Genomic DNA, 25,168 nt, shown 5'->3' on the forward strand with positions numbered 1-25,168 from the left:
ATATGATGTCATATTTTCAATAAAATAAAGAAGATTTTTTACTTGAAAAGTGTACTTCTTTGAAGGAGTTTCATAGGAAGCAATAGTGCTTTTCTTTCCCATATACATTTTTGTATTGGGTTTTTTGTATGTTTATATATATATATACAAGCCGTTAAGCCCGTTAAAACGGGCTACATCCCTCTGTCTCTCACCTCCCCCTCTTTCTCTCTCCCCTCACTCTTCACCACCCCCTCCCTCACCCACTCCTCCCCACCCTCCCTCTCCTATCACTCAGTCCCTCCCTCCCACTCAGTCTCACTCACTCCCTCCCCCCTCTCTCCCTCCCTCTCACTCACTCAGTCCCACTCACTCTCACTCAGTCCCCACTCCCTCCGTCCTCTCCCTCAGTCCCACTCCCTCCCTCCCTCTCTCTCCCTCAGTCCCACTCCCTCCCTCAGTCCCTCCCCCTCACTCAATCCCTCCCTCCCACTCAGTCACTCCCTCCCCCCTCCCTCTCACTCACTCAGTCCCACTCACTCTCCCTCAGTCCCACTCCCTCCCTCTCTCTCCCAGTCCCACTCCCTCCCTCAGTCCCCCCTCTCCCTCTCACTCAGTCCCACTCCCTCCCTCTCACTCAGTCCCTCCCTCCCACTCAGTCACTCCCTCCCACTCTCTCTCTCCGTCCCTCCCTCTCTCTCTCTTCTCCCTCCCTCGCTACCACCGTCGCCGCTACCGCCGCCGCTCGCTACCGCCGTCGCCGCCCGCTGCCGGTACCGCCGCCGCCCGCTGCTGCCACTGGACGCCGCCATTTTTTTTTCTTTCTGAAGCTGCCTCAGAGCGACGTGCTCGCCCGCACATGCGCGGTAGAGCTGGTCTCTACTGCGCATTTGCGGGCCGTCGGTCACAGGCCATTTATAAGGTAGATATATATATATATATATATATAATACAAAAATATTTATTCATTTGATTTATATTCTGCCTTTCAGTCACTTCAAAGCAGATTACATTCAGGTACTGTACATATATATTTATATATACATACACACAAAACAAAGTTTTTAAGATTTGAAAGTATGAGAGCAACTTTTGGTGCCAAGTCCTGAATACTTTTCAATTTTCAAAAAGCCCTTTTAGCCAGGCCCATTGGTATTTATTTATTTATTTAGCATTTTTTTATATACCGAGGTATAGCAGAGTTGCCTTCACTCCGGTTTACAATTATAACAACCTGTTACATTAAAAATGTGAAAAAATTACATTTAACAAACTGAGAACTGTCATATAATATTAGTAAAACAAAACAAGATATACCAAAGGTTAGGTACACTGAAAAAACTGGGTTCATACATAATAGGAGACCTCTGTAGTTAGGAAGCAGGATAAATTGTCAAAGGGGAAGACTGAATGTTGGGAAGCTATGGTAATTATGATTTGAGATCAATAGTCCGAGCTGTCATTAAGAGATTGGCTGAGTAGCCAGGCTTTTAGGTCTTTTAAAAAAGATTTTAGGTTTCCTTGACCGGTGAGGTACTGAGGTAGTGAATTCCATAACTTTGGGCCGATGATGGAAATGGCTCTGTTTCTGGTGGAGGAGAGTTTGGCATGAGGAAGTGATGGAATCACTAGTTGGAGTTTACTAGTTCTTGTTGTGCGTAGGGAATAATGGATATGTATGATGTCATCAAGTGCAGTGTAGTCTGCTTTGTAAATTGCTTTCTGCAGTACTGAGAGGACTTTGAACTCGATTCTTTTCTCAATTGTGAGCCATTGTAGATGGTTGAGAACATTCCCTGAAGCGATGGCTGTGGGAAATTGTCCTCCCTGTGTTATGTCTGCATTTCTACAGGACTGCTTGTTGAGTTTAATTATAAAACTCCCAGGGGTGGGGTGTGCCCTAGAGCCTGAAAGCTCATGGGGGCAGGAAGCACAAGACTGAAGGGTTGCCTGGGGTGCCTCGGCCCTGATTACTCTATAAACCATGGAAGACAAAAAAACACAGCACAGTATTTCTCTTACCAACTTTGTTTTTTATTTTATTGAGTGACAGCAAGAGAAGCATAGCGCAAAGAAGTGCTAACTCAGCCGCTCATCCATCACCGGTATGGCGTTATGAAATGGGCCCCAGATCTTGATATATGCACAAGCCTATTAAGCCTGTGCCTAGAGTGGCAAGATGGCGGGGGCAATAAAGTTCTGCTTACCCCAGACCTCTGATCCTTTCCCTCTCGCCTCCGTTCCAGACCCCTTCTTGTATCTCTGATCCCTTCACTCCCGACACTGACCACAGAGCTTCGGCTCCAGTGATGCTGTCGACAAAAGGCAGTGAGTGCAGAGAATGCCTCAACCTGTGGCCCCCATGCTTACGGTGGCCATACTCGCTCAACCCCCTCTGGATTCTGCGTAGTAGGCCGGGTCTGTTCGCTTCCCGTGGGGGTAGGTGAATGGGCTAAGAGATGTGCATGGGGTATGTTGGGAAGGAGCGGTGATTGGATCAGAAGTCTAAAGGGCTGGGGAATCGAATCAGATATTTGGGGGAGGGGGAGGAGCACCGACAATGCCTAATGGTGGTAAAAGTTGAAATCTGTTACAAGTGGTCCCGTGTGTACTCTTGGAGCTTTAGCAGAGCCAACCAGGTCTCCTCTGCCGTAGGGATGATCTGGTTGGCTGGTAGAGCAAAACCATAGCGACCAGTGTCCCGCAGTTCAAAAGTATAGGAGTACTTAATGCCATGGTCGTAGGTCCAGTCAATGGTTCCACCGCTGGCTTGATCTGGCAACGAAACACAAAATATTGTTACAGTTTTAAACAGTACCTCCATCCAATGAGATATAAGATGAGAAATGCTCTTATAAGCATGAGCATCAGAATCCTCTGAGGTCTTATGGTCATATATGAAGTACAGATCTTCTCCAAGAAGCAGCAGGATAAGAAGAATAACCACAAATGACAAATATTCAGCTAGAGAGTTTATCAAATGCACAATTTGGGCAGAGAGCCAAGGCTACCGCAAGACACCTCTTGTTTTGGGAATCAGTGAGGCCCAAGACCATGAGTAAAGCAGTATCTGACTGCTGTTTACTAGCTTGTACCCATCTTTGTTATACATTGCCTCTGAACCCACATCCACAGTACCTTCATTAGCATTGGATTTGCATGCACTACTATTAAATACCAGGGCTGGCTGGCTAGCTATTTATTTATTTAGGAGTTTTTATATACCAATGAACGTTGGGAACATCTCATTGGTTCACATTAAACAAAACTCATCAACAAGCGCTTTACAGTGTAACAAAGAACAGTTGTATATAATGATAGGGTAATTTTCAACAATAAACACATAATAATGCATAGAGTGTAAAATATGAGGCTTAACAAAATCACTATTTACAAGAAGATTAAGGTTAACTTTCTTCAGAAAAAGTGCATGGGTAAGCAGAAGTGAAAGCAGCGTGTCTTATTACATCGGCTCCCTTATATTCTTAGGGCTAGGACAGCAGCATTCCTTGTCAATATCTTGTTTTAGTGCCATGGGAAATGCACCCCGGCCAGTGGGAATAAGAATTATAGTTGAAGGCAGACAACTGATCTCCTGCTGTTTACCCACAGGAGGCCTGCTACTTATGGCAGATCAGTAGAGTTGCTGCCTGTAGCCAGAAGGTTACTAGTTCCAGTACTGACTGAGACGTCCAGCTATGGGTTTGAAACCTTTGACCCTCATGAGGTGGAAAAAGCCTAGGCAACAGAACTGAAGACTAATATGTTCAAACTCTTTCACTCCACTTACAGATGGTGGTGATGATGCTTCCATATCTGTACTGGGTGCCATAGGAAGATGACAGTGCATCCACTGCAGTCTTAGCAAGAGCATTCTGGAGAGAGAAGCAAAGTTGTCAGAGGAATCCATAAATGCGAGCTCACTCCAAAGAAAAAAATAGCCATTACGGGAGCAAGTCCATGCAATTCCCTGTAACTGAGGTACAAGATGGCTCATAAACTTATCCCAATGTAAGGGAAGATACTGGTGAAGTAAAGCTGAGTCCTTCTACTTTTGACTCAAATGCTGAACAAAATCCCTGCAAATTAAATTCTAAGGAACACAAGAATCTGATAAAAATTCACCCTAAAGTTCCCCTGAGGCAATTGTCGGTGCAGAGGGAATGCCCTATGGTTGAGCACTCAAGATGAAACATCAAGAAAGCAGAATTTTACTCTCCAGTGGGTTATAGCTCATCTAGTTGCTCAATAATTAAACATTGGGAAGATGTGCTGTGCCTGGACAATGCAGCTTGCCTCAAGGTTAAATTCAAAGTGACTAACGTACTCTGCCACTTCTTCACTGCTATATTGTACAACACACAATATTCTAGCAAATAAGAAGGAGCTTGGGGTTGATTCGAAGCTTATCAAGGGAGATATTTTCTGGTACTTAGCCTTTGAGCATTTCTCCTTTAGCCGGGGGATACATCTAGACAAAGTGCTTTAAAGCAGTCCCATGGTACGGTGTTGATTATAATGCTCAGCTACCTTTTGAGGGGTCCAGGAACCCCGTGCGTATTTTGCTGCTTATGCACCAATATAATATACCTGCTATCTCACTAAAAATGGGTCTAGGCTTTTCATTAATCCTTCTACTGACGTTATCCTTATTTTATTTTATGGTAGCCTGCCCTAGAGTTGACCCATTACCCACTCTATAAAGACTCTGCCCTGGCTTGAAATGAAATACATTCTGCATTGCTTTCAATTTCTTCTCCCAAAGGTCTCACTTGTTGAATGTATCACAAGCAGGTCGTCAGACCCAGGAGGGGTGCCATGATACTTTTGAAAATTAAGCATGTTGGTTAACAAATATTTGTTTAATGCAGGAATCCCCAAACTATGGCCTGCGAGTCAGATCCCAACCCCAAGTGGTTTTTAGCAGCCCACCCTGCTTTCCTTTGCATGGCTGTAGCTGACCTGAAGAGGAAGTTTTTTTTTTTTAATGCCTAGCAGCGTTAAAGAGGCCCCGCAATCAAGGGAAAAAGCCAGCTGGAGCCGCTGAGGGAGGACACCCGCTGGTGGGAAGGATAGGCCCTGCCATCAAGAGAAGAGCTGGAGGGCCCACCACTAAAGACAGCCACGGGCGGGCGCAGAGGGTAGACCCGGCCAGCAGCAAGAGGCCAACTGCACCCACCGTGAAAGCTACTGGCAGGGACGGCAGGGGAGGGGAGTGAATGGAGGAGGGGAATGAGACGGAGGAGTGAATGGAGAAGAGGGGTGAGAGAGGGAAAGGATGGGACAGAGAGAGTGGCACGTGGTGTGAAGGAATAGCCAAGCGGTTAGTTCAGCAGGATACAAACCAGAGCAGTGGGGGTTCAAAGCTCAGTGACACCTCCTGACCTTGGGCAATTCATTTCATCCTGCGTTGCCTCAGGGGCAAACTTAAGGGGGTCATTTATTTGCCATGGTATTTCATCGCAGGAGGGAAAAACAATACCATGGCCCTGTGGAAACACACCGTTTGGGGGCGTTCCTGTGGTATTTTTCCTTTCTGTGGTAAAATACCACAGTGGCTTCCCCGCAATATTTTTTCTTACGGGAAAAAAAATCAGTGAGAAAAATTATTGTGGGGAAAGGGGGAAAAAATGCGCAATGGCGGTCCACGTCAGCTGGGTACAAACTTAGATAATGAGCCCTCTGGGGTTAGGGAAATACCTACAGTATCTGAATGCAATCCGCTTTGGAAAGTGAAGTATAAATAAATCATTAAAATGTTCTTTTAAGGGCCAGCAGCAGCCCGAAAGCACCCCCCCCCCCTCCCAATGGGTCAAAGGGCCTCCCTGCAGGTCTGACGAGACCCCCCACTGCCTCTAGAGGTGGACCAAAAGTAAAAAAAAAAAATGTAAATGACATTCTAAATCATGTCAGCAATGCCCCGCCTCCTTACCCCCAACCCCCCCTTTGTCAAAAAATGTCCTTGCTGAGCTCAATAAGGCCCCTCCCCCCAGCTCAGGCCTGCCAAACCACCCCCCCTCCCCAGCCACACCTCATAGCCTGGTGGGGCCTGGAGCTCCCCTAGGCTCGCGGCCGGCTGCCACCATCTTACAAACTGGCGCCGGCCGGCCTTTGTCCCTGTTTTCTGCCTGCTTGCTGTGGCTTTAGTATAAGGTGCACAAAGTAAATGAGAGACTCTACCAGCTCCTGGAAATCAGCGGCTCGGACGTTGGTGTAACCGTAAGGGAACAGCAGGAGCTGGGAATAGCTGTGAATGGAGACAAAGCCCTTGATGTTGCCGTGCGCCTGCACAAAATCTGCGATGGCTTTCACCTCCGACTCTGAATGGGCCCGGGGTCCACGGTAGGTCTCGCTGCAAGGGTTTCCACTGGCGCCAGCTCCTGTTGGTCAGAAATAGTCATTGTTTCTTTGGGATTAACACAGAAAGCACAGAACCTCTTCATCTTGCTGCCCTTGTTTTAGTTCCAACACCTGCCATTCTAGAGTCTCCCAGCGGAATCTTAATACTGGGAACAGAGAGTTGTTTCATTGCATCCCAACGCAAGTTTCTCTAGGTCCCCCTATAACCCAAGCTAACAATTACTAGTAAAAAGTAGAGATGTGCATCGTTTTTTGTGTTTGTGTCGTTCTTTGTTTTTCGGCCGCCATGGAAATTGTCGTTTTTTTTCGGTTCGGGTCTTTTTTTTCGCGAAAAATCGATTTTTAGTTAGTGCGCGCTAACTCCCCGTTAGTGCGCGCTAACTCCTGTTAGCGCGCACTAACAAAAACCGTTAGATTTTGTTATTTTTTGTTACTTTTTGTTAGTTTTTGTTAGTGCGCACTAACGGGAGTTAGTGCGCACTAACAGGGAGTTAGCGCGCACTGACTCCCGTTAGTGCGCACTAATCGGAAAAACGAATTTTTGCGAAAAAACAGGAAAATCCTGATTTTTTTCAGGCTCCCTGAAACATGCCGAATTGGACAATTTCGTTGCAATTTTCCAATTCGGCAAAAACGAATGCACATCTTTAGTAAAAAGTAGTGCAACCACAGAGCTGTGGCTCTCTAGTTTCTCACGTGGCCCCCACCACCATCAATGAGACTATCAACGGGAAGTCATGAAGTGTGGCCTTTGTGGCTCAAACTATTTTAACTGGTTTGAATTGAACACCCGTCTGTGGTGTTTTCTCCAAAGAACAGCAGGACCACAGATCCACATTTATGAATGGGAGTTTAGAACCAGGACTATCCAACCAGCCTGGTACCGCCTGATAAGCCTAAACAGAACAGCAAAGACCCAAATGGGTACATGAGTGGCAGGCCAATCGAATCTGTATCCTACTGTACAATAGGAACTTTGCAATCTCTAAGACCCACAAGGTATTGTTCTGTGGATCCTGTAGGATTTAAAGTGTGTTGTGCAGTAGAATGGGATTTTAATACACTGGCGAGGCAATCGTGAACCATATGCTCCTTCACTATTCTTTCTACTTGCACCAGTCCAGTTCCCGCATGAGGCTTCAGATCGTTGGCACATGAGAATTTGAGCTGCTGAGTCAACAGCACTCACTTTTCAACCATCAGAATCCTGCTTTCTGATAGGGAAAAGGGATTTATCTGATTTCCATCAGCAATATGATTTCTTCTTCAACAGGAGACATGATTTCTGTTGTGCCAGGAATTTAGCTTTAAAGATCATCGTTTTGTTTTGCGATTCACAGAACTGGATTGCAGACAGAAATCCCAGATCAGTCCTTTCTGTGCCCCTCTTAGTACACAATCCAAAAACATAGTCTGTCGAGTCTGTTGAGTATTTATTGGTCATCTGGTAATCCTAACCAAAAAAAGAATGTCAAGAGATCCCAAGGACCATCCAGTTTGCCCCTTTTGCTTTCCTGTTGTATCACCTATTTGATCTTTGACTTCACACTCTTTGTAAGTGTAGCCATGTTGTAAATGATGTGGTAAAAAGAAATCCAAATAGACCTCTTACCCCCAAAGGCAGAATCCCAGTTCCTGTTGGGGTCCACCCCAATGCAGCTGGATCCAGCATTGATGGACCTGGTCTTGCGCCACATGCGGTTCTGTAACACAAAGAGATATGGGATGGTTCCTCCTGTGCATTCACATTAGATCTCATCCTTCATTCTTCACTGAGTCTCTAGTTGCAAGCAGCCCAAGTTGCAGAAGGTAGGTCCAAGAAATGAAATTGGGCCCCTGCATGGCACTGCACCCTATTAATGAAAGAGTAACTGCAGCAGTAATCATGGGAAATCCTGGATTTTACTTAGATTTTAGCTCACCGAGGAGCACCCTGGGGAGAAAGACCACATGCACTTCGGTCCAGACTGTGGATAGAATGAGTTATTTTCTGGAGAAGCTGGAGAAGGAGTAGCGTCTCCTGGGATTTCCTGATATGGAACTTCATCACCTCGCTCTGATCCTCTCTTATCATGGCAGTGGCCTAGATTCAGGTGCTTCTCCTGAAAATATCCTAAGCCACTGGGAAAACTGAATGCCCAGGGATATTACTAAAAGAAGAAATGGATTATTTCATTCTGTGATGTGATATCTCCAGAACTATCTAACAACTACCTAATAATTGCAGACATTTTCCTTTTGCCCACTATGGGGATCACACACGGTCTGAATGCCAGTACTGGTCTTATACCACCACTATTCCTTCTCCCCACTGAATAGGAGACTGAAGGCAATCTAAATTCAGATACTTTGGAGCCTTAATGGAAGTAGAGGTAGAATGAAGAAAAGTTCTTCTCGCCTATGTGAGTGACAATTCTATTAGATGTTGGAACTATTCTGTTGATTCGGTTCTGTCATAAATAAAACAAAATAAGTCTCAAAAATTGGAGGGACCTCAAAACATTTAACAGAAGTCAATCCAACACATTCAGATAAAGGATTTTTAATCCACCACAGACCTCATATCTACTAACTATACTTAGCACCTGATTGTAAATTTGACAAAACGGTGCAGAAGTATTCAGAATAATCACAGGTCTAACGTGGGTTTTTATGAATAAAATCAACTGTTCATAGTGCTCCAGAGTGACAGTGTTCATAAAGAGTGACCCAAAAAAATCTTTTGACATAGACTATCTGGTCAAAAGCAGTTCTTATCTTTAATGTAGATTTTCAATATCGTGCAATCATTCTAACCCCACAGACTCTAATTCACAACCCCCAACACTGGCTGTGTTTCAAAGTAATTCACTTCTGCTTCAGGTAGCATTCATTCCTTCCCAGTGCACCATTTGTGTATGACATGGCAGTCAACGTCACCACTCTGTATGTCACGCCGTGAATGTGCTCGATTGACTTGTGTTAATTATACTACCATAAATAAAAACAACCAATCTGAGACACAATACCCGTGTGGTTGACAGCTTTTAGAAAATTGTAACAATGTTAGACTGTATACAAATTTTAAGTAAAGAGGGGGATGATAGTTTCTGTGAGAACTGTGTTACTGAACCTTTCTGCCCTCCATGGTCAACTTCAACAACTGTTAGACCAGCTTATGTTGAACCAACATAGCTGTTCTCTCAGATAACTCTTCATTCCTTTCAATGGATGATTTAGTTGAATCTGCATACTCAGTTGGCCAACCTTGCCTCCTGGTAAAAGCAGCCATTTTGTAGGGCCACTACAGTGTTATAGCTCCACCACTTTGGAGGAAGAGGAGGAGACACTGTGTAGGCATCTTGAGAGCTCAGCCTTTGGACTTATAGAGCTAATGCTTGGAAGAAGGAGCCATCTTTTAGGCTTAGCCTGGAGACTTGCAGCTTCTGGTGTGCAGGAGCGGACCAAGTTTAATAATGTGCCCAAGGTAATAGAAAATAGAGGGTAGTACATTAGAGGCTATCAAGATTGCTGCTGGTTTTAGTGCATTGAAAGTCCTGCAACCTTGTACACAACAAAGTGTGTTTGTATAAGCTAAGTGCAGAAAAAGAGGAAGGCAGAGATGAAACAGAATTCAGGAACTACTCTATCCCACTTATCTGACCTGTGCGATTCACTAACTGTAAATAATTCTGTATCTCGGGATGAAAAGCTCTTTCTCCTGTCTCCAAAGTTCTCATAACATGCACATGTCTTGCTGGCTAAATTCCTGAGTCTTCCACGCGACAATGTCTGCCCCAAAGCTGAGACTTACTTTGCTGTGAGTGAATGCAAAGCCATCAGGGTTGGTGACAATCTCCAGGTAGATGTCCATTGTGTTTAGGATGGATGTGAAAGCCTCATCGCGGCCATAGTCATCAACAATCTGAGCAAGAACAAGAAGAGAAAGACATGTCCACAAAATAAGAGAACATGACAAATGCCTCAGTGTCAAAGAGCTTGGAAAACTTAATTTTAAAGTAGCTAAGCATCAATGGAAACAATCCCCTTATGCCGCAGATTTGCTGAGACCCTCTTACATGGTAAGAGTGCATTTCACATGCATGTTTTAGTGTTCATTTTTTATTTTAAATTATTTTATTTTCCAAATAATTACGTTACAGGCAAATTGCAATGTATGCCAAAAGAAAAAAAGGTTTTCCCATTGCCTCTTCCCAATCAGAAATGGTCCATCAAATGATCTACTCACTCTGAACTCTCAGGAACCAAGGACTGTGCATACCAGACATAGTAAAACCAAATTTCTACAGAAGCTTTATTTGGGTTGTTCCAGAATTTAACCACTGTCCTTCTGGCTGCATTAATAAGTGAGCATTTAAAAGCCATTTCTTCAGTATGCTATATTCCTCTGGGACTGGCGCATCAAACAACACAACTGAAGGATCTAGTGGCTTTTAGTTCATCTATCCAACCTAAGATTTCAGACCAGAATATTTTAATGATAGGACAAACCCACCAACTATAGAAAAACATTCTCTCTCATCAAAACATCCCAAGGAGTTATAAAAGGGACTTTGAATAGAAATAGCTGCAGGACCCTACTAATAAGGCAGCATCGGGTATGTTATCCTTCTCATTTCTGGACCTGCAGCAAGCTTCAGTGTTTCTGCAGGAGTCAGAAGCTAAACCAGAGCCGCTGCTGTTACAGTCTCTGTAGGACAAGCTACAATGGACAGCTCTGCGTACCTTCTTGGCGAACCAGATTCCACTAGCCTGAGTCACCCATTCCCGCGAGTGAATCCCGGTGTCAATCCAGAAAGCCGGTCGCTTAGTTCCTCCAGAGCTGAACTGTATGCAGAAAAGACATCCTGTTAATGTTCTGTTGTTCTCTGCAGTCAACACATGTGGCTGACGTGTGACCTTGGATGTGAATGTACTGTTAGATGTTGCTCGATAGTTCTCCCACTGAGATATACACAATAGATGAAAAGTTCTCTGGTTTTAGACTTTGCCTCTGAAACTCGTTGAAGTTCCATGGTCTGTGAGCAGGAACATATATCACATGTTACTTTACCTTCAGGACATAGAGTGGACGACCCTCAAAGCTTGTTCCAATCTGGATTTTACTGACCAGGCCTGGGTTTTCAAGCACAAGCATGTCCTGGAACGCGTGGATCTGTGGTTGGAAACACAATGGAATCAGTGGAGGGAAAAGCATCCTGGCAGAGAAACCCACTCTGCAGGGTTGCACTCCGGCTCACTCCTAAACTTACCACTCAAAGTCAAGTCTGGGACTGTGCCAGTGTTAAACTTGTGAAAACAAAACATTATTAGTTTTATCTTTAACGCTCTCCTTCCCTATCATAAAAAATATCCCAACATCTCCGGTCCTGCCTTTCGCAGTGGAAGAATACTATCCCTTTTGTCTTTTTCAGAGCTTCCTTCCGGGGAATCCCACTCGGGGACCTAATTTCTGAGAACGTTCCCTGGCCAGAGTTGCTGAATTTTCATGCAAGGTTTGGGAAGAAACACCCATAGAAGCAGAATATGGAAGGAATTAGCAGATTCTAGGAAGAACTGTGTCAAACCAATTTAGGGTCTTCTGAAATATTGCAGGAATTGCCTAATTATGCTAGATGGGATTTGTTCATCAGTGCTGATCTATTAGTTTCCAAACTTCTATTACAATAATCTGCATCTTTCCTTTCTGTCTGATCCCTGAATAGCTTTTTCCTCCTTTTACAAAGTATACAAGGGAGAGTTTTCGGTAGTCTTGGGGTGGGAGTATGAAGTAGCAGCCAGAAGCTATGGAAAGATGAGGTTTGTAGGCAGACAATAGGAAACTGCTTAGGTCCTGCACAGACTCCATCAGTAGGACCACTAGTGGTGCACTGTCAGTTCATCCATGCTCGGTAGGACCCGATTGGACAGGGATTAACCTACTAGAGGCAGCTGGGACATGAGACCATATATTGCTTCATTCACCATTTATTTATTTCTTAGCTTTTATATACTGACATTCGTGGGTACATCATGCCAGTTTACAATATAACTGAAGGAGGAAAATACAAAAAAACAGGGTGGGGGGGGAAGGGTGCAGCTAGGAAGAGAGAGGGGGCGAGAGAAGAGAGGGAAAAAGAGGAAGAGAATAGAAACAGTACCTGATGGAAAAACAACCAAAGAACATAATATGTAACATAGCAAATTATACACTCAAAAAGGGACTGTGTATAACCTTATACACTGTGGATAACCTTATACACTATATATAAATTATACACTCCAAAAAGCACTATATACAACAATATCCATTATCTTTAACTAGTACATACAGAAGACACTATATATGACATTACAAATTATACGTTCAGAAAGGCAACTATATATAGTCTAGCAGGGGTTGCTATTGGGAAGGTAGGGTTTAAGGACAGGGGAAAGGGGTATATAAAGGGGTTTAAAAAGGGGTATAAAAGGAGGTGCAGAGATATGAGAGACAAATCAGAGTACAATTAAAGGAATAAAGGGGAAGGCTATAAGTACGGTATTGACAGGGCTCTTTCTCTGAAGGAGTAGAGGGAGCAGGGGCACTACGTAGGATCCGAGTCAGGGTAGACCATTTTAAAGAGCCATGTTTTAATCCCTGTTTTGAATTTCCGAATGCATGGTTCTAGTCGGAGCTCAAGTGGCATAGTGTTCCAGAGGGAGGGGCCTGCAATGGTAGGGTTCTTTCTCTGTGGTGAGCACATTTAAGGGAAGGGGTGTAGAGGGTTCCTGAGAGTGCGGTTCTAGTAGGACGATTGGAGGAGCGGAATCGAAGAGCATCCTCAAGTCAGGAGTTATTGTGGTTGTGCAGGGAGTTGTGAATAATGGTGAGGGTTTTGTATCTGATGCGGGAGGAGATGGGAAGCCAATGGAGTTCCTTAAGAATAGGGGTGATGTGGTCGGCTTTGCGTGTATTTGTAAGGATTCTTGCCATAGCATTCTGTAACATTTGCAGGGGTCTAATAGTAGAGTAGGGGAGGCCTAGAAGTAAGGAATTGCAGTAATCCATTTTTGTTAGCATTGTCGCTTGCAGGACTGTGCGGCAGTCTTGCGAGTGGAGCAGAGGTTACGTTTTTTGAGGATGTGGAGCTTGAAAAATCCTCCCTTTATGATTGTGTTAATGTGGTTTTTGAAGTTTAATTGGTGGTCTAGGGAGACACCGAGATCTCGCACGAAGAAAGGAAGAGCATTTGAGGGGAGGGTGAGATCACAAGCAGAGGGTGGCACCGGTCAAGGTGATTTGAAATGATGAGGAGTTCAGTTTTGGAGGAGTTTAAAGCAAGGTGGAGGTTAGAGAGTAAGATGTTAATGGAGGCGAGGCATGTTTCCCAAAACTTAAGAGATTTGGTGAGGGATTCTTGAATAGGGATGAGGATTTGGACATCGTCTGCATATAAAAGGATTTGGACATCGTCTGCATATAAAAATTTGTAACTTATCATTAAAATCATCCATTGTACCTGAAGACTGGAGGATAGCAAATGTAACCCCAATATTTAAAAAGGGCTCCAGGGGCAATCCGGGAAACTACAGACCGGTTAGCCTGACTTCAGTGCCAGGAAAAATAGTGGAAAGTGTTCTAAACATCAAAATCACAGAACATATAGAAAGACATGGTTTAATGGAACAAAGTCAGCATGGCTTTACCCAGGGCAAGTCTTGCCTCACAAATCTGCTTCACTTTTTTGAAGGAGTTAATAAACATGTGGATAAAGGTGAACCGGTAGATATAGTATACTTGGATTTTCAGAAGGCGTTTGACAAAGTTCCTCATGAGAGGCTTCTAGGAAAAGTAAAAAGTCATGGGATAGGTGGCGCTGTCCTTTCGTGGATTGCAAACTGGCTAAAAGACAGGAAACAGAGAGTAGGATTAAATGGGCAATTTTCTCAGTGGAAGGGAGTGGACAGTGGAGTGCCTCAGGGATCTGTATTGGGACCCTTACTGTTCAATATATTTATAAATGATCTGGAAAGAAATACGACGAGTGAGATAATCAAATTTGCAGATGACACAAAATTGTTCAGAGTAGTTAAATCACAAGCAGATTGTGATAAATTGCAGGAAGACCTTGTGAGACTGGAAAATTGGGCATCCAAATGGCAGATGAAATTTAATGTGGATAAGTGCAAGGTGATGCATATAGGGAAAAATAACCCATGCTATAATTACACGATGTTGGGTTCCATATTAGGTGCTACAACCCAAGAAAGAGATCTAGGTGTCATAGTGGATAACACATTGAAATCGTCGGTTCAGTGTGCTGCGGCAGTCAAAAAAGCAAACAGAATGTTGGGAATTATTAGAAAAGGAATGATGAATAAAATGGAAAATGTCATAATGCCTCTGTATCGCTCCATGGTGAGACCACACCTTGAATACTGTGTACAATTCTGGTCGCCGCATCTCAGAAAGGATATAATTGCGATGGAGAAGGTACAGAGAAGGGCTACCAAAATGATAAGGGGAATGGAACAACTCCCCTATGAGGAAAGACTAAAGAGGTTAGGACTTTTCAGCTTGGAGAAGAGACGACTGAGGGGGGATATGATAGAGGTGTTTAAAATCATGAGAGGTCTAGAACGGGTAGATGTGAATCGGTTATTTACTCTTTCGGATAGTAGAAAGACTAGGGGACACTCCATGAAGTTAGCATGGGGCACATTTAAAACTAATCGGAGAAAGTTCTTTTTTACTCAACGCACAATTAAACTCTGGAATTTGTTGCCAGAGAATGTGGTTCGTGCAGTTAGTATAGCTGTGTTTAAAAAAGGATTGGATAAGTTCTTGGAGGAGAAGTCCATTACCTGCTATTAAGTTCACTTAGAGAATAGCCACTGCCATTAGCAATGGTTACATGGAATAGACTTAGTTTTTGGGTACTTGCCAGGTTCTTATGGCCTGGATTGGCCACTGTTGGAAACAGGATGCTGGGCTTGATGGACCCTTGGTCTGACCCAGTATGGCATTTTCTTATGTTCTTATGTTCTTATAAGAAAAACTTAAGACCAAGATCGGAGAGGAGGTGGCAGAACAGTAACAGGTATATATTAAAGAGCATGGAGGATAGTGAAGAGCCCTGTGGGACGCCTTGGATAAGGGGGATTTGTGATGATTCGGAATTTGCAATCCTTATAGCGTAGCCTCTATTATTGAGGTAGGAGGAGAACCAGTGGATGGCTGTGCCTGAGATGCCAATCTCAGTTAGGTGGGTAAGGAGGATTTTGTGACAGATAGTGTCGAAGGCAGATGATATGTTAAGAAGGGCCAGGATAAAGGATTGTCTGTGGTCCATGCCCTTGAGGAGAGTGTCAGGCAGTGAAAGTAAGAGACTTTCTGTGTTACGAGACTTACGGAAGCCAAATTGAGAGGGGTGGAGAATATTATGGTCTTCCAGATAGTCAGAGAGCTGTGAATTTACTATCTTTTCCATAATTTTAGATATGAAGGGAAGGTTAGAGATAGGACGGTAGTTTGAAGGGTTGGTGGGGTCAAGGGTAGGTTTTTTGAGAAGAGGCTTGACAACAGCAAGTTTGTCTTGCTGTTGTCAAGCAAGACAAATTCCATATGATCCCCTCCCTCTAGTGCAAGAAAGACAAATTCTATATGATTCCCTCCCTCTAGTGCAGGAAAGCCTAGCAGGTAGAAGAAGTGTTGTCTAGATTGTCTAGATTAATTTGGCTTCCTGTAAATCCTAGGAAAGTGAAAATATTCCAGAAAATATGAAAACATTTTTAACTTCCAAGGAAGAAAGGTTATGTAGGAAGTGATTTTTTTGTAGGAACTAAGATACACCTGTCCTGGTAACTACACATAAGACAGTTTGTGAATCCCCAGTTGTGGAAGTCCAGCCTGGAAACCTGTTTTGAAGCCCCACCAACAGTCCTGGATTTGCAAATAGGCACACTAAGGGGTAGATTTTGTAAATTTACGTGCGCGCGTACTTTTGTTCACGCACCAGGCGCGAACAAAAGTACGCTGGATTTTATAAGATACGCTCGTAGCTGCGCGTATCTTATAAAATCTGGGGTCGGCGCGCGCAAGGGGGTGCACATTTGTGCAACTTGCATGCACCGAGCCCTGCGCGCGCTGCCCGTTCCCTTCCCCTACCTAACCCACCCCCCCTGGCCCTATCTAGACCCCCCCACCTTTATCGGAAAAGTTACTACTGCCTCTGGGCAGTAGTAACTTAAGCGCGCTGGCGCGGCAGGCCCCGACACAGGCCGCTGTGTCGGAGCACTCAGCCACGCCCACGGACCACTCACACGCCCCCGGACACGCCCCTGATCCCAAACCGTGCCCCTGGCTACGCCCCAGACCGCCCCTTTTTGCAAGCCCTGGGACTTACGCGCATCCCGAGGCTTGCGCAAGCCGCCGAGCCTATGCAAAATAGGCTCAGCGCGCAGGGGGGCTTTGGGGTAGGTTTTCGGGGGGTACGCGCGTACCCCTTTTAAAATCTTCCATCCTAGGCCTCTCTTTCCAGCTGATTAAGCCTCCATGTTCACCCTCCTTGTTGAATGTAACTTTGCCGCCTTCATTCATATGTTTATTTCTGTTTCAGTTTTTACCCTGTTCAATGTAATCTGATATGGTTACTACCATGAAGGTCGGTATAGAAAAGTGTTAAATAAATAAATAAATAAATAAAATCTACCCCTAAGCCTGTGCCTAGGGTAGCAATAGGCTGGGAGTAGCAGGCTGACTGATGAGTTATTGCCTCCCAGCTGCTCTGAATCTCACTCAGAGAATAGCCCTGTACTTCCTGCTTCAGCCCCTCCACTCTCAGGCATCATGCAAAGAGTAGGAGAGAAGGGGGTAAGGCTGAAGCAGACAGCAGAGCAAAGAAAAGCTGCTATGCTCCCTAATCCAACAACTTCTCTACTATCATGTGCATTGAGGTGGGGGAAGGGGTGCATGACACCAACAGTACATAAGGGCAGCTAAAAAACCGAATCTGCCACTGAATGTGACTCTTGTACCAATTGGGAAACTACCTATATGCAATCAATTGCTTTCTCCAGGATACATTGCGGTCTCCTAGCTCATGTGGAAAATGATGAGCTCTTACAATAGGTAGCACTAGGCGAAGATATTTACCTCATCCAGGGTGTGGTAAGCAGCATAGTTAAAAGTATCGGTGGAATATGCTACTGAACGTGCCCTGAGCATCTCGCTCTGCTCCTCATCCAGGAGACTCTAGAAAGGACAGAATGGATAATCAGTGAATCTGGCTTAAAACCAATCAAAGCACAAAGACAGGAGACAGGCCTGAGCTCACAGTGGGTAAATGTGAATCACTTGTTTATTTTTTTAAAAAATGAGAAGTCAGTGCACACTCCATGACGTTACTAAGAAGCACATTTAAAATAAATCAGAGAAAATATATTTTTTTCGCACAATTAAGTGCTGGAATTCATTGCCAGTGGATGTGGTAAAGGCAGTTAACGTAGCTGGGTTTAAAAAAGTTCCTGGAGAAAAAGTCCATGAACTGTTATTAACCAGGTTGGGTGCCAACAGCTTGGGATCTGTCTACTATTTGGGAGCCTGCCAGGTACATGTGACCTGGTTTGGGTACTGCTGGAAAAAGGATACTGGGCTTGCTTGACCCTCGATCTGACCCAGTCACAGTGGAAACAAATTATGAGTGAAGGCACGGCTCAGTGGCTCAGATAAAATATGAAAATGGAAGGAACAGCAGCAAAAGGGAGAAGAGTCCGGTGCTGGGGCCAGGGCCACAGACCTGCAGATCCTCGATCATGATGGAATACGGGATATCGTTGGACTCCAGGAAGATTTTGACAGCTTGCAGACTGGCAAAAGGGACACGGATGTCGACGGGCCTCCGGGGCTCTGCAGAGGTCTGCCAGAAATCCAGCTGGAGAGGAGCAGAAGAGGAAAAGGGACATCGGTAACAACAAGCTCCATACAAATCAATATAAACAAGCAGACCCCAGGAGCCCATTGCTTCAGGGACTGCAGTGGTTTTATTGAGATTTTTCATGAGTGCGCTCTTAGAACCATAAAAGGTCAAACTGTGCACCTAGGGCTTTATTCAATAACAATTTTTTACATGGGCACAAAATGGAAAAAAATGCGCTTTTTTTGGGTTTTTTTTAATGTGCATCTTCACGTGATGGATCCCTGGTTAGAAGGAACAAATGCTGACTAGTAGGATATACAGATCCCAATGAAACCTTACACGTTGCTGTAACTCCGGTGCACAAGGCTGTCTTTAGTCTGTGCAGCAATGAAATGTGGAGGTGTTTTTTTTTTTTTTTATGGGCCCACTGTTCACTGACAATCTGCTACATTATGAGTTCTAGCAGGACCCACGAATGGCCGCAGCAGCTCCCCCTGCTTCGGGAGAGAGCTGGGTGCCCAGATCAGCTCCCTCCTGTCACCAGCCCATGCTCCAGGGCAGGCTTTGGGCCTTTGCAGATTGATTGGCTTAGGATGTGTCCCCCTTCCCTACACCTCCCCCCCCCGCCCCCCTTCAGCCGCAGGGCCCGGTGCGGTTACATCTCTCACACCTGCTTAAAGGTCACCCTGAAGGCAGAAGGTCTGGGGGTTTGCTGACAGGGAGTGGATGATCTCCTGTAATACCAATAAAGATGTAGGAAAGCTCCTTTTTATGAATTCTGCCACTTGCCCTGCGTTTACAGTTGTGAGCAAACTGAATAACCAAGCTCTGCTTTTCCTGTGCTGCTCATCACGGACAGAACAGAATAATGGAGAAAACCACAGAGAATTTTAGGTGCTCCATTAATCCAGTATAGCTCATCTGAACATACAGGCCATGTACAAGTTTTTTCTTTTTTTTTTTTTTTAATTGCGTTTTTCTCCCAGCCATTCCTCCTGCTCTTTAAAGCTTCCAGCTCAATCAGTACAAGCCTTTATCTAGCAATAGGGCAAGAGCCTTCATTTACAGCTGTCGTAACCCACCACCTAGCTCAGCCATTGCGGTGAGGGTCCTTGGCTGTCGCTCCCTCCGAATCCCGGTACAGTGCACGGGCACTTCCAGTCTGACCATGGTGAGCCATAGCTGGGACTCCACACCCACCCATCCCCCTCGCCTCCACAGCATTCTCTGCCCTTGCACTGAACCCAGGTCCTCTGCATGGACTCGGCCACCGGGTCAACCTCCATAGCCAAATCGATAAAACTCAGGACCTGTCCAGTGCTTGTGATCTCACTCTGGGTCATATGGACTTGACCTATATTTCTGTCTCCTATTCAAACGCATTCTGCAGAACAACAGGCACTGGGCAAAACAGGAATGGGGGTTAGAAAACCAGGCATGGATCGACATCCGATAGTAGCACGAAGTGACAGAAGAGTGGCATCACTGTGCCCGGGCAGCACAGCACGTTAAGGGGTTTGTGAGGCCCTACAGAGACAGAGCGAGGCCCACTCTTCAGCAAAGGATTAGCTGCATTTTGCCATTACCTGCAGATGCTCCAGCTGTTCCAGCTCCAACACTGCGGCCACCTGCGCCTCATCTGCAGGGGAGATCCGGAGGACCTGATGTCTGCGCAAAGGAAAAGGAGCCAGAGAGATTGCGCGTGCATAGATGAACATTTTTTTTGTAAGCATGCAGGTGTACATGTCTGTGTTGTAGAGAAGAGATATATGTCACAGCGGGACCTGGAACCAGCAGCGGTGTCAATTCTAGGGGTGGGCAGCATGAAACTCTGGTACCGTTCTCTCTCACCACGAGAGGGGGCCCGGCACAGGTACAGGGCAGCCCGGCAGGGAAATGGCAAAAAAACAGTTCACTTCTGGTTTTGGAAGTTCCTATCAGCATCTTATGACCCTCCTAACCAGTACATTTCCTGAGAGTCTACCACTCCTACTCCTCCTAATTAACACACTTGTATAGCGCTACACGACATAATGCAGTGCTGTACAAAAACATACAAGAGAAAATCCCTGCTCCATAGAGCTTACAATGTAATCAAGACAGACAGAGCAGGGCAAATAGTTAAAATCAGCAAGGCTAAGAGCAGGACAATGAGGGTTACGATTTAAAAGCGGCCTCAGAAAAGGTGGGTTTTTAGACAGGGTTTGATTAATGCCAGAGAGTGAGCAGGATGCAGCAGCGCTGGAAGTCTCTTCCAAGAAAAGGGTGCAGGCAGGTAGAAAGCACGGAGTCAAGAACTGGTGGTAGAGGAGAAGGGCACAGTGACTTGCCTGATGAGTGGCATGCACAAGGAGGGGTGTAGAGGGAGTTAAGGGAGGAGAGGTGGGGAGGCGCTGCAGCGTGAAGGCATTTGTAGGTGAGAAAGAGGAGCTTGAACTGTATGCGGGAGCGGATAGGGAAGCCGAAGTAGTGGGGTGAAAGTAGCGACTTTGGGGGAAAGATAAGCTGAGCAGTTGAATTTTGGACAGATTGATGGCTCGCCGGGTGACCTGTCAGGAGCAGGTTGCAGTACTCTAGTAGCAGCTGGAATCTGGTAGTGTGCTCGGGGATTTTGGCAATGTTATAGGGAAAGAAGCAACATGCTTTAACGGGGCTTTGCTTATTTTTAATATCAGTATAATTCAGGAGCACCCACAGCTCACAGTCACATAGAATACACCTTTAGGTAGGACACATATGGATGCTACAGCTTAGCAATCCAGAAAGTGAAGAAGAAGAGATGCCCAGCCAGCAAAACCTTCACTCCGCAAACATTCTGCATGCACGGTCAGCATAGATTTTAACAATACTTTTACTCATAGACTTTCTGAAATCAGCTTCACCGATGTCACTCTTAAATGGTTCACCTCCTATCTCAGCAATAGAACTTTCCAGGTAGACATAAAACTCTTCCAAATCTGAAACAATTACTCTTGATACAGGAGGGCCGCAAGGCTCCGCGCTCTGAGCTACTCTCCTTAATATCTGTTTGCTTCCTCCTTGCCAACTTCTTTCCGGCCTGGGACTAACATACTGTGTCCATGCTGATGACATCCAGATCCTCATCCCGGTCACAGATACAACTGAACAAGCTTTTAAACTCGTCGAGATGTATCTCAACATCATCAAGCAATTACTAATTCGTATGAGACTCAGCCTTAATCTCAACAAGACCGAAGTTATCCTTACTTGAAAGAAAAAGAGCAGAATCAAATGTAAATAATACAATGCAGCTCGATACATTTGCAATTAAAATAAGTGATAAAGTCTTGGCATTTGGATAGACCCTGAGTTAAATTTTAAAAAACATATATCTATTAAGATTAAAGTAGGTTTTAGCAAATTAGTAATGTTAAAGCGCCTTAAACCACTTTTACACCCCAACGAATTCAGAACAGTTTTACAATCATTAATTTTTTACTGGTACTGACTACTGTAACTCCCTTATGTTAGGTTTACACAAATCCACAATTCGACCTTTACAAATACTCCAGAATGCAGCCGCTAGGATACTTACTGGATGCAAGAAAACCTGAACACATCACCCCCATTCTAAAATCATTACACTGGTTAGCAATCGAAAAACTATACTCTGTATTTTGCACAAAGCAATATATGGCAATCAAGTAGAATGGCTTAACGCTGTGGTACGACTCCATACACCGCAACGCAATCTTAGATCGGCTAACAAAGGGCTCTTATCAATTCCCTCAATCTCTATTGCACGACTCACTATGATTAGAGAAAGAGCAGTTTCGCTGGCAGGCCCTGGTTTATGGAATACTCTTCCTGCGAACATGAGGTTACAGAGTGTCCTCAAATTATTCAGAAAATATCTTAAAACCTGGCTGTTCGAGCAGGCGTACATGGAGGGCACTGGCTAAAGTTTTTTTTAATTTCATTTGCACTACATCATTTTATAAAGATATTTATTTGGATTATTTTCAACTATCTTTAACTAAGGATTAATTATTTTAATATTTTATTAAGTACTTCAAATTGTTTCTTTTTACTATAATTTTCTTATCAGGATTTTGTGAATTAGATGGCTTGATTTTTACTTTTTTAGGTACTTAATTATTTAAAGATTCCCTTAAGTATTTCATGTTAGTTTTGAAGACTCTAATGTTTAAGGAATTTTTTATTGAATTGTATTAATAGTTTTTTTTATTATATTACAGTTCTTACCATTTTCTATGTTTATTTTATGGCTTGTAAACCATTGTGACAGCATGTTCCAAATAAAGGTATATAAAAGTTTATAAATAAATAAATAAATAAAAAAAATATGAGGATTTCTACATGAAATGTGCCAAACACTGAAGTTCAATATTTCTGCAGCTTAAAATTTAAAAAAAAAAAAAAGAGGAGATCTAAGGAATACAGAAAAAGGACACATTTTACCATTTTCATCTTGGTTTTTTTTTTCCCTATTAAAGTTTCTGGTACACAAAAAAAAAACCCATTGCAGAAGTAGTTGTCTTCCACACATTTTTTTCGTCAAGATGAAAACCCTCATTGTGCCGTTATTTGGAAAGATTAAAATCTTTCCCCATCTGGTTACCCCCAGCTTCAGGTTACATAACTCACATCCTGCCCCACAGGATACAGTCTTCCTGTATTTCGGCTAGCAAAGGGCTGACAATGTGGTGCATCCAAACGGCTCCCTGCCAGCACAGGCGCCTCTGAGAAGTGGCATTTCATAATAAGGACATCGCAACGTCAGAACCAGGCCAGAAGCAAAATGTTAAATTCGAATGCATTCATTTTGCTGTCATTTGCTGAGCGTTAACTCGGTTCTTTGCAGGCTGTGGCACTTTTTTGATGGCCCAACAAAGGACCCGATATAATAAGACGTGAGTAAAAAAAAAACAATGTGTGCTGAACTTTAGCACTGAAATGTGCACTAAAAATTGTTTTAAAAGAGTTAACGGCAGATGCAGAAAAATAGTGGTATGCTAATATATCTGGAGTTTAAAAAAAAATAAGCAAGCTAACCTGCAAATATGTGCACAGAACATGAGTTATGGGCATAAAAGTTGATCCCCTAACTTTTATAAGCACAATTTTTGTGCTCCTAACTTATGTTTTGTGCTCATGAAAGTTAGTAGCACAGAGGCTGATTGAAAAAAACCTGTGCTTCTGTGAGCTCAAAACATGAGCTAGGAGCATAAAACATGTGGGTTTTTTTGTGTGCATAAAACACAATCTGAGTACAAGGCATTTTCTCTGTGCATAAAACAAAAATTCAGCATGCAGGAGCAGACATTCTCGCTCAGGGTCTGTGCGCACAGTTTTTGTTGCTGTCTCAGGAGTAAAGCTGTATGCTCAGCATATGTTACAATGTGCGCAGTGGAGCGCAACCTATTACATCAGGGCCCGAAAGGTGATGCGACTCCCAGAAAGGGACTTGCATGGCTCACCTCCAGAGATCAGCTTTTCCATGGCTGCCGTGCTGCAGAGGGCAGAGGAAGGCAGAATCCAGCGCCCCCCCCCCCCCCCCCCGTTGCAGTGTGTAACTCCCCCTGGGAGCCCCCTGACCTGCTTACCCAACAAAGGTCTCCCTGCAGAAGGCAGCCACCACCAGCAGCGCGCTGAGCACCAGCAGTCCCCTCATCTTCCACCCGCAATAGGAAGCAGCTAGGAGCAGAGGCATCCGCTCCGGGGCTTAAATACTGCCCCTCTGCTGAGCTGTCACCTTGCCTCTGGTCCCCTGCTCTGCCTAGGTGGGTTGGACCAGCCCTGCCCTCTCTGCCTGCAGCTGCTCTTCTTCCCAGTGCTGCGTGAGCCACATTTTCCAAAACCCGCTGCCTCCCTCCCCCTGCGCTGGCTGATTGGTTTGGAGGAAATAAAGCAGCTGCTTTGGGGGGGTGGAAGAGCTGCACAGGGTGCCTTCGCTATCTTGAGTGCAACTGGATGCCCGGGTAAAGCGCTGCTTTGACTGCGCAAATAGCTTTCAGTCTGAAACCCCCCCCCCCCCCCGAGGGCCTGGTCCAAAGCCATTTCTGGGGGGGGGGTGGTCAAATGGCTGAGAATTGCCTCCGCTGTACTTCAGCTGAGGGTGTGTTTGGGATAAAGGGTGGTAGTACTTTTAGCAGGGTTAAAATAACACAGCCTCAGGGGCAGGTCAGGAGAGGAAAACGGGGCGCATGCATTCGATTCGCAAATGTGCACCCGCTGTTTTTCCCCTCCGCTCAGGCACCTGCACAAATAGATGCTTTTAGCAGCAGACTTGGGGAAAATGTGCACAAATTGCCAAGTCTCTGTTCAACCGCCTGAAAGCTCTGGGCAGGGGCATCCTCGGGCTTATGCCCTGACTCTAATGTTGGACAGCGCTCATATCTCTGGCAGCAGGCAAGAGCCCTCTGAGTCCTGCTCCAGCCTCCCCCCTGCCCCCTCCCGGGGAGCAGACAGAGCAGAGCAAAGAAGAGCCACTCTGATACCTGAGCCAGCCCTTCCCTCCTGTCCTTTCACCCCCTACTCTAGCCCCTCCCTCTTCTTCCCTCCCTCCAAAAGCCCACAGGTGGGGTAGGGTGACAGGAGAGTAGGGGAAGGTGAGGAACGAGTTGAATGCTGGGAGAGTGGAATATAAATAAACCTGGACTGGATGAAGGAGAATACTGGGTCAGGCCAGGGGAGGAGGGAGAGCACTGGGTTGGGCCTGGGGAATGGAAGAGGGGGCTTGAACTGGCACGAAGTGGGAAGGAGAAAGTGCTGTGGTCAGGCTTGCTTCGGGAGGGATAAGGGGGGAGCGTGCTGGACTGGGGTTGAGAGAGGGTGGAGAGCACTGGGGTCATTGCTGGAGGTGGGGAAGAAAGAGAGAGAGGAGAGTCGAGGGAGGGTTAGAAAAAAGATGATGTCACGGGGCAGGCAGACGGGGCTGGGATTTTCCCCCAGCAGGAGTAGGGCCA

General features: G+C 45.0%; 1 protein-coding gene across 1 annotated transcript; it reads right to left on the reverse strand.

Moving 5' to 3' along the window:
* Nucleotides 1-1,989: 1,989 nt before the first annotated feature.
* On the reverse strand, nt 1,990-23,963 carry LOC115099282 (carboxypeptidase A1-like). Its single transcript, XM_029616835.1, has 11 exons — nt 23,807-23,963; nt 19,805-19,886; nt 18,099-18,233; nt 17,456-17,554; nt 11,393-11,494; nt 11,065-11,166; nt 10,133-10,243; nt 7,952-8,042; nt 6,160-6,359; nt 3,770-3,854; nt 1,990-2,754 (listed from the first exon to the last, which is right to left on the reverse strand). Exons 1-11 carry the CDS (start codon nt 23,911-23,913, stop codon nt 2,570-2,572), a joined length of 1,299 nt encoding a protein of 432 aa, XP_029472695.1. The 5' UTR covers nt 23,914-23,963; the 3' UTR covers nt 1,990-2,569.
* Nucleotides 23,964-25,168: the final 1,205 nt, after the last annotated feature.

This window comes from Rhinatrema bivittatum, chromosome 9, assembly GCF_901001135.1.
Source record: "Rhinatrema bivittatum chromosome 9, aRhiBiv1.1, whole genome shotgun sequence".
NCBI lineage: Eukaryota > Metazoa > Chordata > Amphibia > Gymnophiona > Rhinatrematidae > Rhinatrema > Rhinatrema bivittatum.

Coding starts and splice junctions, on each gene's coding strand:
- LOC115099282 (XM_029616835.1), bottom strand. CDS start 23,913: ATGCCTCTGCTCCTAGCTGCTTCCTATTGCGGGTGGAAGATGAGGGGA. Junction 19,887..23,806: donor TGCAGGGAGACCTTTGTTGG/GTAAGCAGGTCA, acceptor TCCTTTGCGCAG/ACATCAGGTCCTCCGGATCT. Junction 11,167..11,392: donor GTCCACTCTATGTCCTGAAG/GTAAAGTAACAT, acceptor TTCTGCATACAG/TTCAGCTCTGGAGGAACTAA.